Genomic DNA, 13324 nt, shown 5'->3' with positions numbered 1-13324 from the left:
AGGGAGGAATGTTGGCTCGGATGCCTTCTTCAAATCTTCCAAACATGCTGCATAACATATTTTCCGTTCATCTGAACAGGCAGGCAAGACTTAAATAGTTCCTTTGAAAGACAGAATTTCCTACAATGCAGTACTTCCTGAGATTAATTTTCACTCCAACGGTGGACACAAATTGGATAACAGCAAATCTGTCGTGATTTATATAGCTTGTCCAATTTTATTTTCCATTAACTTGACGAAAAGAATGTACAATGAGAACTAGAGGTTCAAATAAACAATCCTCTGAAAACAGATAAGGAAAACCATAAAGAATACAATAGAAATTCAAGGTTTGTAGTATAGGCATAGGAGAACAATGAATTTAGAGAACACATCGGAGGCCTTTGTGGAGGAAGTGGATCGGGATCTGGTTGGGATTGGGAGATGAGGACCAGGTGGGTTTAGTGAAGGTAGATTGGAGGACTTTAGGTAGATTGGGGGGGGGAGCTCATGGTGGGGTTGGGCTCAGAGGCTCCACAGGCAGGACACCAAAACCTGGAGTGTAAGTAGTTAAGGCACTTGCCTCCTGAATCCACCAAGTCCTCTCCTTGAGGAAGCTACTAGGTTCCCTGATGCTTCGGAAACCTGGCCAACACCATTTAAATTTCAGAAGCAGAAAGAGAGTGTGTTTGCAGCCAAGGTACCATACTTTATTTGCTGCCCACCTGCCCACACTTTTAGTCTTGTTTTAATTTGATCTGATACTTCAAGTGCAGCAGTGAGGGAGTGCCATACTGCTGCATGTGCCTCCTTTTGAATAAGACGCAGACATACAGAAACCGATGGGCAGGAAAAACCTATGGCAGCATGATTAGGCATCCATGCCCACCAACAACCATGTAATCACCTGGAACTTTCTTAAAAAAATTACCAAACAAGGCCAAGCAACCAAAAACTTGAGAATTTATATATCACCTGATATTTTGAACAAACACGTCAGCCCATCAAAAGTCATTTTATGATATGTTATTGTTCCATGGGAATTATCAGTGATAATCCTTCATGTATGGGCCTAGATAATAGTGATATCAGAGTATTTAATGTGGAACTGCATCTCAGCAGAGCTTAAATAATCTTGCCAAGTGTCCTCAAATAATACACTTTCCACTAAGAGATACTTGAAGGTATTCAAGAGAAGAAATATTGATTGACTTTCCTCCCTCATTAACCCTCGGGATCCTGAGCCTGGTTCTAGAACCTTGATCATGATCAATTTACTCATCATAGACCATGAAATTGGATAGCACCTTGTGTGAAAGTAATTTTAAGCCAATCAAAGAAGCAACTGAGTTGGTCGCAGCATCAGATGATGATGGATCTATCTTTCAAAATAGAATTTCATAGTATTTACAGTGCAGAAGGAGGCCATTCGGCCCATCGACCCAGCACTGGCTCTTGGAAAGAGCATCCTACCCAAGCCCACACCGCCACCTTATCCCCATTAGCCAGTAATCACACCCAACACTAAGGGCAATTTTGGACACTAAGGACAATTGAGCATGACCAATCCACCTAACCTGCACATCTTTGGACTGTGGGAGGAAACCGGAGCACCCAGAGGAAACCCACGCACACACGGGGAGGATGTGCAGACTCCGCCCAGACAGTGACCCAAGCCGGGAATCGAACCTGGGACCCTGGAGCTGTGAAGCAATTGTGCTAACCACAATGCTACCGTGCTGCCCAAAATAGCTTGACTTATATAAAAGCAAATTACTGTGGATGCTGGAATCTGAAACAAAAACAGAAAATATTGGACCATCTCAGCAGGTCTGACAACCTCTGTGGAGAGAAAAGGCAGTAACATTTCGATTCTGAATGACTCTTTGTCCAAGCTTAACTTTGTGACTGAATGTGGAGCTGAATTGTCTTCCTGGCCTCACTGCTCCTTACCTTTGTCACCTCTTACATGTCAATAACCCCCAAGATCTCTTATGTTCCTCCAATACCCGCCTCATGAGAATCCCCTGATTTTTATCGCTCCACCATTGTTGGTGCTTTTAGCGGCCTAGGCCTGATGCTCCATCACTAGACCTTTCTGACTTTACCTCTATTCTGTCATTTAAGAAGGTCTTGAAAACCTACCTCTTTGACCAAGTTCTTTGGTCACCTGTTCTAATATCTGCTGAGGTGCCTCGATGTCAAATTTTGTTGGATAAGGCTTCACTGCTTTGCTGCATTGAGGGCATGTCATAAGTTAAAACAGCTGTTGTTGGAGGCAGGAAATGTTTGTCAAACAAACAAGTAAAGGTGGACTGCATTTGATTACCTACCCATGGTAAACTCGAGCGGCACAGGCACGTGGGATGTAGTTCTCACATTCAGCATTGATGGACCGCACCCTCCACCAATCACCTTCTCTGGAAACAAGAAAGAGAGTTGCGTGAGTGGGGCATTGACTTTACGAAGGAACAAAAGTATTTGGCACGTGTTTCAATGCTATAATGTCAATCTGGCTCAGTAACACATTCACCTCTAAGTTAGAGCGTCATGTATTCCAAGTCCCATTTTGGAGGCTCGATCACATAATTTGATCTGATACGTCAAGTGCAGCGCTGTGGGAGTGCCATACTGCTGCATGTGCCATCTTTTCAATGAGATGCAAACATACTGAAACTGATGGGCATGAAAAACCCAGGGCAGCATGATTAGGCATCCATATCCACCAACAGCCATGTAATCACCTGGAACTTCTTTAAAAAAAACAAGGCCAAGCAAGCATGCAGAGGATTTATTGTCCAATTGAAACTAGTCCAATTGAGACTCAGTGGTCAGGAATTTCCTGGAAAGTTTCTGTCTAACTTCAATATTAGTCAAGTGTCATGTTGGTTATTCCCCAGGAACTTTGCACATAACTGGTTTATGCCTACCTATAGACACACACTAAATGGAACGCGTGTGTATATATATCACCTGATATTTTGAGCAAGGTGTTAAACACAGGTCCAGTCAGTCCATTATTAAAAGTCACTTTATGTCATTTGACAGGGCATTTCTCCCTGTGTCCTGGCCAAGTTTTGCCTCTCATCCAACACCACAAAAATAGATTATCTCATACATTGTTACAGCCTGTGAGACCCTCTTATATTAGTGTCAGGTAGCCTGCAATATTGGCTCCAAAAGTATTTCAAAGACGGTGAAATTATTTGGGATTTTTGAGGATAATAAAGATGTTGTATAGATTCAAGTTATTTCTCATTTTTATGTCGAGTAATGGGACCCTGAGTTTGAGTTACAAGACTTGAATCTAAACAGAGGTTTCAAATTTAGTCATTACCACAGCAATAAATCTTTGATTTTTTTTTTGACTATCGTGAGACTCAGTGGTCAGGAATTTCCTGGAAAGTTTCTGTCTAACTTCAACATTAGTCAAGTGTCACGTCGGTTATTCTCCAGGAACTTTGCACATAACTGGTTTATGCCTACCTCATCGCGACCTCACTTGTTTGTGCCACTTCCAAGATACATGCTTTGAAACTCCCTGGATTGAACTTCTTTTTAGCTGAGATACAGCAGTTCCTAACTGGAAATGTTGCAAATACGAGTTGGAAATACACACCCTTGCATGGGCTGAGCGTTGTTCCCCTTTCTTCTGCATTTCCACTCTCTACAGTGGCAGAACATACCTGAGAGCCACAGCCCAGAAGAGGTTGAACCATAGGATAGAATTCCGACAATGATCATTACTGAGGCTTCTCTCTGTGTTATTTATGGGTAGGGTTTTACTTACTCTGTTACAATGCGCAGCTTCTCCCCTATCCTGAAGATAGGCTGGCTTATTGTTGCGGGTGGGTAGTCATAGATCGTTACAAGCATATCATTGCTGTCTGCTGAAAAAGAGGGAAATATGGATGAAACCTGTGGTGAATTTGTCGCCCAAAACAGTTTAAAGAAAGGAAGAATGTACATTTATGGCCTCAAGGCATCCCAAAACATGTAACAACCAATGAATTTAGGAGTTAGTTAACCATCACATAGCAAGGTCCAACAAACAGCCAATAGATAAAGGAAAAAAAACATACACTTAGATAGAACTTTACAGTTAATTAAATCATTTTGAGGTGTTAGATAGATAGAGAAATACAGCACAGAACAGGCCCTTCGGCCCACGATGTTGCGCCGAACTTTTGTCCTAGGTTAATTAAAGAATTTTGGACAATTTTTCATGGCCAATCCACCCAACCTGCACATCTTTGGACTGTGGGAGGAAACCGGAGCACCCGGAGGAAACCCACGCAGTCATGGGGAGGATGTGCAGACTCCACACAGACAGCGACCCAAGTCGAAATCGAACTTGGGACCCTGGAGCTGTGAAGCAATTGTGCTATCCACAATGCTACCATGCTGCCCTTAAGAAGTTAACCTACACTCCATTATTCTACCCTAATCCATGTACCTATCCAATAGCCGCTTAAAGGTCCCTAACTTTTCCGACTCAACTACTTCCACAGGCAGTGCATTCCATGCCCCCACTACACTCTGGGTAAAGAACCTACCTCTGACATCCCCTCTATATCTCCTACCATTTATCTTAAATTTATGTCCCCTTGTAATGGTGTGTTCCACCCGGGGAAAAAGTCTCTGACTGTCTATCTATTCCCCTAATCATCTTATAAACCTCTATCAAGTCGCCCCTCATCCTTCTCTGTTCTAATGAGAAAAGGCCTAGCACCCTCAACCTGTCCTCGTATGACCTACTCTCCATTCCAGGCAACATCCTGGTAAATCTCCTTTGCACCTTTTCCAAAGCTTCCACATCCTTCCTAAAATGAGGTGACCAGAACTGCACACAGTACTCCAAATGTGGCCTGACCAAGGTTTTGTACAGCTGCATCATCACCTCACGGCTCTTAAATTCAATCCCTCTGCTAATGAACGCTAGCACACCATAGGCCTTCCTCACAGCTCTATCCACTTGAGCGGCAACTTTCAAAGATCTATGAACATAGACCCCAAGATCTCTGCTCCTCCACATTGCCAAGAACCCTACCATTAACCCTGTATTCCGCATTCATATTTGTCGTTCCAAAATGGACAACCTCACACTTGTCAGGGTTAAACTCCATCTGCCACTTCTCAGCCCAGCTCTGCATTCTATCTATGTCTCTTTGAAGCCGACAACAGCCCTCCTCACTATCCACAACTCCACCAATCTTCGTATCATCTGCAAATTTACTGACCCACCCTTCAACTCCCTCATCCAAGTCGTTAATGAAAATCACAAACAGCAGAGGACCCAGAACTGATCCCTGCGGTACGCCACTGATAACTGGGCTCCAGGCTGAATATTTGCCATCCACCACCACTCTGTCTTCTATCGGTTAGCCAGTTTGTTATCCAACTGGCCAAATTTCCCACTATCCCATGCCTCCTTACTTTCTGCATAAGCCTACCATGGGGAACCTTATCAAATGCCTTACTAAAATCCATGTACACTACATCCACTGCTTTACCTTCATCCACATGCTTGGTCACCTCCTCAAAGAAGTCAATAAGACTTGTAAGGCAAGACCTACCCCTCACAAATCCGTGCTGACTATCCCTAATCAAGCAGTGTCTTTCCAGATGCTCAGAAATCCTATCCCTCAGTACCCTTTCCATTACTTTGCCTACCACCGAAGTAAGACTAACTGGCCTGTAATTCCCAGGGTTATCCCTATTCCCTTTTTTGAACAGGGGCATGACATTCGCCACTCTCCAATCCTCTGGTACCACCCCTGTTGGCAGCGAGGACGAAAAGATCATTGCCAACGGCTCTGCAATTTCATTTCTTGCTTCCCGTCAGGCCTGGGGGACTTGTCTATCCTCAAGTTTTTCAAAACGCGCAACACATCTTCCTTCCTGACAACTAACTCCTCAAGCTTATCAGTCTGCTTCACGCTGTCCTCTCCAACAATAAGGCCCCTCTCGTTTGTAAATACTGAAGAAAAATACTTGTTCAAGACCTCTCCTATCTCTTCAGACTCAATACACAATCTCCCGCTACTGTCCTTAAATCGGACCTACCCTCGCTCTAGTCATTCTCATTTTTCTCACATATGTGTAAAAGGCCTTGGGGTTTTCCTTGATCCTACCCGCCAAAGATTTTTCATGCCCTCTCTTAGCTCTCCTAATCCCTTTCTTCAGTTCCCTTCTGGCTATCTTGTATCCCTCCAGCGCCCTGTCTGAACCTTGTTTCTTCAGCCTTACATAAGTCTCCTTCTTCCTCTTAACAAGACAGTCAACCTCTCTTGTCAACCATGGTTCCCTCACTCGACCATCTCTTCCCTGCCTGACAGGGACATACATATCAAAGATACGCAGTACCTGTTCCTTGAACAAGTTCCACATTTCACTTGTGTCCTTCCCTGACAGCCTATGTTCCCAACTTCTGCACTTCAATTCTTGTCTGACAGCATTGTATTTACCCTTCCCCCAATTATAAACCTTGCCCTGTTGCACGCACCTATCCCTCTCCATAACTAAAGTGAAAGTCACAGAATTGTGGTCACTACCTTCAAAATGCTCCCAGACTAACAAATCTATCACCTTGCCTGGTTCATTACCAAGTACTAAATCCAATATGGCCTCCCCTCTGGTCGGACAATCTACATACTGTGTTAGAAAAGCTTCCTGGACACACTGCATAAACACTACTCCATCCAAACTATTTGATCTAAAGAGTTTCCACTCAATGTTTGGGAAGTTGAAGTCACCCATGACTACTACCCTGTGACTTCTGCACCTTTCCAAAATCTGTTTCCCAATCTGTTCCTCCACATCTCTGCTGCTACTGGGGGGCCTATAGAAAACTCCCAACAAGGTGACTGCTCCTTTCCTATTTCTGACTTCAACCCATATTACCTCAGTAGGCAGATCCCCCTCGAACTGCCTTTCTGCAGCTGTTATACTATCTCTAATTAACAATGGCATCCCCCCTCCCCCCACCTCTTTTACCATCCTCCCTAATCTTGTTGAAACATCTATAACCAGGGACCTCCAACAACCATTTCTGCCCCTCTTCTATCCAAGTTTCCGTGATGGCCACCACATTGTAGTCCCAGGTACCGATCCATGCCTTAAGTTCACCCACCTTATTCCTGATGCTTCTTGCATTAAAGTATACACACTTCAACCCATCTCCTTGCCTGCAAGTACTCTCCTTTGTCATTGTTACCTTCCCCACTGCATCACTATGTGCTTTGGCATCCTGACTATCGTCTTCCTTAGTTGCTGGACTACAGATCCGGTTCCCATTCCCCTGCCAAATTAGTTTAAATCCTCCCGAAGAGTACTAGAAAACCTCTCCCCCAGGATATTGGTGCCCCTCTGGTTCAGATGCAACCCGTCCTGCTTGTACAGGTCCCACCTTCCCCAGAATGCGCTCCAATTATCCAAATACCTGAAGCCCTCCCTCCGACACCATTCCTGCAGCCATGTGTTCAACTGCACTCTCTCCCTATTCCTAGCCTCGCTATCACGTGGCACCGGCAACAAACCAGAGATGACAACTCTGTCTGTCCTGGCCTTTAACTTCCAGCCTAACTCCCTAAACTTGTTTATTACCTCCACACCCTTTTTCCTACCTACATCGTTGGTACCAATGTGCACCACGACTTCTGGCTGCTCACCCTCCCCCTTCAGGATCCTGAAGACACAATCCGAGACATCCCTGGCACCCGGGAGGCAACATACCTTTTGGGAGTCTTGCTCGCGACCACAGAATCTCCTATCTATTCCCCTAACCATTGAATCTCCTATTACTATTGCTTTTCAATGCTCCCCCCTTCCCTTCTGAGCCCCAGAGCCAGACTCAGTGCCAGAGACCTGGCCGCTGGGGCCTTCCCCCGGTAGGTCATCCCCCCCAACAGCATCCAAAACGGTATACTTGTTTTGAAGGGGAACAGCCACGAGGGATCCCTGCACTGTCTGCCTGTTAGTTTTCTTTCCCCTGACTGTAACCCAGCTACTCTTGTCCAGTACCTTTGGTGTGGCTACTTCCCTGTAACTCTTCTCTATAACCCCCTCTGCCTCCCGGATGATCCGAAGTTCATCCAGCTCCAGCTCCAGTACCTTAACACGGTCTCTGAGGAGCTGGGGTTGGGTGCACTTCCCGCAGGTATAGTCAGCGGGGACACCAGTGGTTTCCCTCACCACCCACATCCTACAGGAGGAGCAGGCAACTGCCCTAGCCTCCATCCCCTCTTACTTTACAGAATTAGCTGCCCCTTGGACCAACTGGACCTCTGCCCTCCGACTCTGCTTCCAGTCAGCTGTACTCTAAACTCCTGGCTCCCTTCACGCTCTTTGATAAATATAGGAAATGAAATGAAAGGAGCACCTTACTCCCTCCTCACTTAACTCCCTCAGTCACCAAACTCTCACTGTAGCACTCAAATGCCACAAGCTCAGCACTCCCTCAGTCACCAAACTCTCACTGTAGCACTCCCTCAGTCACCAAACTCTCACTGTAGCACTCCCTCAGTCACCAAACTCTCACTGTAGCACTCCCTCAGTCACCAAACTCTCACTGTAGCACTCCCTCAGTCACCAAACTCTCACTGTAGCACTCCCTCAGTCACCAAACTCTCACTGTAGCACTCAAATGCCACAAGTTCAGCACTCCAGTGCAAACAAAGTCTGCACTGTAACTAGCTCCTATTTATACTGTGACTCTAGCTTCTGAAAACTGGCCTAATGCAATTAACTAATTAACAAGCTCCAGCTGCAAGTAAGTCCAAGTAGAACCTTGTTTAAAGCTGATTCAAAATTCACCTTCTTATGGACCAAACAGCAACTTTTAAGTTAATTAACTAAATAAAAGAAATACTAGGCTTTAAATAAAAATGAACCCTTATACTCCCTCAGTCACCAAACTCTCACTGTAGCACTCAAATGCCACAAGTTCAGCACTCCAGTGCAAAGCAGCATTAATTGTGCTGAATTATATGGCAGCACGGTAGCACAAGTGGATAGCACTGTGGCTTCACAGCGCCAGGGTCCAATGTTCGATTCCCCGCTGGGTCACTGTCTGTGCGGAGTCTGCACGTTCTCCCTGTGTCTGCGTGGGTTTCCTCCGGGTGCTCCGGTTTCCTCCCACAGTCCAAAGACGGGCAGGTTAGGTGGATTGACCATGATAAATTGCCCTTAGTGACCAAAAAGGTTAGGAAGGATTATTGGGTTACGGGGATAGGGTGGAAGTGCGTGCTTAAGTGGGTCGGTGCAGACTTGATGGGCCGAATGGCCTCCTTCTGCACTGTATGTTCTATGTATCTATGTACCTATATGGGATGCTAGATTCCATGGGGGATGGGCGGGTGGCATGAGGCAGCATGCGTTGGTATGGATGGGGCATGGAGAGTATGTGGGGCTTGAGGGGCCATGAGAGCCTGAGCGGCGCTTCTGTTTTATCGATTTTATTGTGGCTGAGACAAAGTCACACAGCATTGTGGCAGGCCTTTCAAATAACCCGCATCGGCGCCCCCTGTGGCTGCCTCCAAATTCATTCTGTCAGCGGAAAGCCCAACTCCAGTTCCCCCCCCCCCTCCCCCCACTGCCACCCCTCTCCCACCCCCCACCCCCCCTTCCTCCCTAATACACAGAACGAAAATCCCACATTGCAGGTACTTTCTCTTGAGGTGGGCACGCCAAGCTGGGAAATTTACCTTGTTCCACAACCCAACTCTAAGGTGAAAATTCAGCCCTCAGAGCAGACATCGAGAAGCTATTGCCTCAGGTGGGGGGCTGCTGAACAAGACGGGATGGGGTGATTTTAAGGGTGATTTATGAAGCACTTTTTTCACGCAAAGGAAAAGGAAAATCTGTAATCCTCTCCCCAAAAGGCTGGTGATCCTGAGCCAATAGAAATTTTCAAGACTGAGGTTGATAAATTTTTTTTAGGTAAAGCTACCAATGGGTCTAAATCTATTTGTTGCGACTGGTGCAGCTCTAAATTTTGCACAGGCGTTTGTGGGTTACGAATATATGAACAAGGAACAGAAGCAGGCCATTCGCCCCCTTCGATCCTGCTCCGCCATTTTATAAAGTCATGGCTGATCTGATAGTAACCTCAAATCTTCATCCCGCCTAATCCCGATAACCTATCACCCCCCCCCCCCCCCCCCCCCCCCCCCCCCTCTGCTTGCCAAGAATCTATCCACCCCGCCTTAAAAATATTCTACTACCATTTCAGGAAGAGAGTTTCAATGACTCATGACCGTCTGTGAGAAAAAAAATTGTTTAATCTTTATTTTAAATGGGCAACGCCTTATTTCTAAACAGTGACCCCCCCCCCCCCACTCCTCAATTTGAGATTCTCACATAAGAGGAACCTTCCTCTCCACATCTACCCTGTCAAGATCCCGGATCTTGTATGTTTCCACCAAATAATGTCTTACTCTTCTAAATTTAATTCCAGACATGGGCACTAAATCAGACTGACACACCAGGGCCGGAATTCTCCAGGATTCTCTTTTCCCGCTAGCAGCCCCCCCCCCCCCCCCCCCTCCCGCAGGTTGACTGGCAGCAGTGGGGTGGCTTCAATGGGAAATTCCTTTGACACGTGGCCGCCGAGAAACACACGGCTGGTGAAGCGAAGAAGCCAGCCTCAGGGCAGTACTGAAAGGATGCTGCACCAACTGGCTTTCATACCAAATGTCAATCCACGTCTGCTCTCTCTGGTGGATGGAAGACATCCATGACACTATTCCAAAGATGATCAGAGGTGCTATTTCTGGTGTTTCGGTGAATTTCTGTACCTCATCATCACAAAAGCAGATCACAAAATCAAAATAGTGCAGGTGCACTCAGAGAGTCATGCAGCCTGTGTTGAGGGAGTAGAATTAGCGAGCTGGATTCTCCGATTTGCAGAATGAGTGCTGACGCTGGTGTGGGAATAGTGGCGTTTTACGCCAGAAAAATGGCGCAAAAGCTGCACCGATCCTCTATCTGGTGGGGGGGGGCTAGCAGCCGCGCAACATAAAGCCCTTACCTGCGGATATGGCCGGAGAATTGTCAGGTCCGCGGCCGCACATGTGCAAGACATCGGTCTGCGGCGGCCGCGCCGTACAACATGACGCCAGCCTCACGCAGACCCAGCCTGCCGAAACACCAGCTTCACCACCCCCAGACCACCTTCCACCGGTCCCCGAAGCCCCCGCCGAAGCCCCCCCCTGCCCGCGGAATGGCTCCTCCCCGACTGGCGCCGCTGGACTCAGTCCACAGCCGCCACGCGTGGTCCACAAAAAGAAGGATAAGTGTTCCATACCGTTGGGAACTCGGCCCATTGGGTCCCGACGGCATGCGGCATAGTCTTTGAGTATGCCCTTTTTGAGGGGGCGGAGCATCGCAAAAGCGGTGGCGCCCACGATTTTGGCACAAACCGGGATCCTCCGGCCGATCAGCTAACGCGATTTCGGCGTCGGTGACCGAAGCATCCCGCTCAGCATTTCAGTGCGAAGACCTTTTGTAAAAACTCAATACTTGAATCAGAACAAAAACTGATGATTAACAATTGCTGTTTGTGGGCCCTGATTTTGATGGCTCAGAAAATATTTTTGAGTGGCCTGTTTGAAATGAGGAATTTGCTGTGCGTAACTGCAAATACGAATGTGTTCCTTATCACTTTCTGGTGAAATACTCTTGCAAATTGCCATTGATAGGGCGCTGCTTGAAAACGTCCCCATTAATGGATATTTAGTGAGTTACAAAATTACCTCTATTTGTATGGTACTTTAAATGTAATATAAAACCACAAGGCACTTCATAGGAGCTTTAGAGAACAAAATATGATAGTAAAACTAGATATTTCAGAGTATCTATTAATTCATTTTCCTCATCTGTGTTTATCATTCAGCCATAGCATTGAGCCACATCTTACCGGTAAAGGGTTTCTGAAAAGCTGGTTCTTTCTCAGTTGCAGACCTAAAGGTGTTTCCCATGTCTGAATCCTCAATATTTGTACGTAAGCACTGTAAGCAGAAAAATGAGATATTCTAAATCAGAAGAAAGCCAGTCGTCAAATAAATTAAACTGTCCAACTGTACAGTCATGGCTAAGAGCGGCACGGTGGCACAGTAGTTACTTAATACTGCTGCCTCACAGGGCCACGGACCCTGGTTCGATTGGGTGACATAGAGACATATGAATACACAGGAACATAGGAATTAGGAGCAGAAGTAGGCAATTCAGCCCTCCGAGCTTGCTCCGTCATTCAATCAGATCATGGCTGACTGTCTGTGTGCAGTTTGCACTTTCTCCCCATGTCTGCATGGGTTTCCTCCGGGTGGTCCGATTTCCTCCCACAGTCCAAAGATATGCAGACTAGTTGGATTGGCCATGTTAACTTTCCCCTTAGCATCTAAAGATTAGCTGGGGTTGCGTGGGTGGGGTGCTCTTTCGGAGGTCGGTGCAAACTCGGCCAAATACCATCTGCACTGTAGGTATTCTATGAGTCTATGAGTTCTATGAGTCACATATAGAATTACTGAAACCAGGTTTGTTTATCTGTGTGGTACAGGGTATAAAATAGTATGTACCTGGATAATTCAGTATTCAAGACATTTTCCTGGATCACTCCGGCTAATCAAAAAACATGATAGCTTTGAATTGGCTATGCTGAAAGGTCCATCTCTACCTTCTTCCATCGTCACATGATACAACAATAAGAGAGCTGGCTTGTCATGTCAATTAATCTCTATCGATAAATATACAAGAGATGCAGACATGAGGCAATAAAATTCTCAGTGGTGGAAAGTTTGGAAACCATAGGTCCAAAGGTCTCCTTTTAGACCATAAGACATAAGAGCAGATTTAGGCCATTCGGCCCATCGAGCCAGTTCCGCCATTCAATCATAGCTGATATGTTTCTCATCCCCATTCTCCTGCCCGCTCCCCATGACCCATGATCATCCTTTCCTCCCTAACATGCACCACTTACCATATGATGCATGTACTGCATCCCGAAATAGAAAAATAAATAATTTGTGTGTTTATCAGATTATCTCAAGGCACTTCACAATCAAAAAATGGCACTGGGAAGCAGCAACAGTCCAAACAAAAGCAAATCTTGTTATTAAAATTTCTCTCTCCATAGGATGATAGGGGGGGTCCTTTGTGGAATGGGTTTTGACAATTGCAAGCTAGTCATGGACCAGCTTGTGTTTATGGCATAAAGTGAATTTGGCATTAATTAAGATATCAGTAGCAGATCTCTCTTCTGAGTCAGAGGCTTGTGGCCTAAGATCTCACTCCAGAGATTTGGGTGAAAAATCCAGGCTGACACTTCAGTACAGGACTGAAAAGTGGT

General features: G+C 46.0%; 2 protein-coding genes across 2 annotated transcripts in view; one reads left to right on the top strand and one right to left on the bottom strand.

Moving 5' to 3' along the window:
* tg (thyroglobulin) overlaps positions 1–13324 on the top strand; it is a 475922-nt gene that overhangs the window by 220621 nt on the left and 241977 nt on the right. The window lies entirely within an intron of this gene.
* Positions 1–13324, bottom strand: part of LOC119972312 (src-like-adapter) — a 53056-nt gene that overhangs the window by 15331 nt on the left and 24401 nt on the right. The window contains 3 exon segments of the mRNA XM_038808816.1: positions 2313–2399; positions 3770–3869; positions 11897–11987. Of these exon segments, the coding sequence (XP_038664744.1) occupies positions 2313–2399; positions 3770–3869; positions 11897–11957 (248 nt within the window). The 5' untranslated portion in view covers positions 11958–11987.

This window comes from Scyliorhinus canicula, chromosome 10 (genome assembly GCF_902713615.1).
Source record: "Scyliorhinus canicula chromosome 10, sScyCan1.1, whole genome shotgun sequence".
Classification (NCBI taxonomy): domain Eukaryota; kingdom Metazoa; phylum Chordata; class Chondrichthyes; order Carcharhiniformes; family Scyliorhinidae; genus Scyliorhinus; species Scyliorhinus canicula.
Note: the sequence above shows the minus strand (reverse complement) of the source record. Positions and strands in the feature narration are given on the sequence as shown.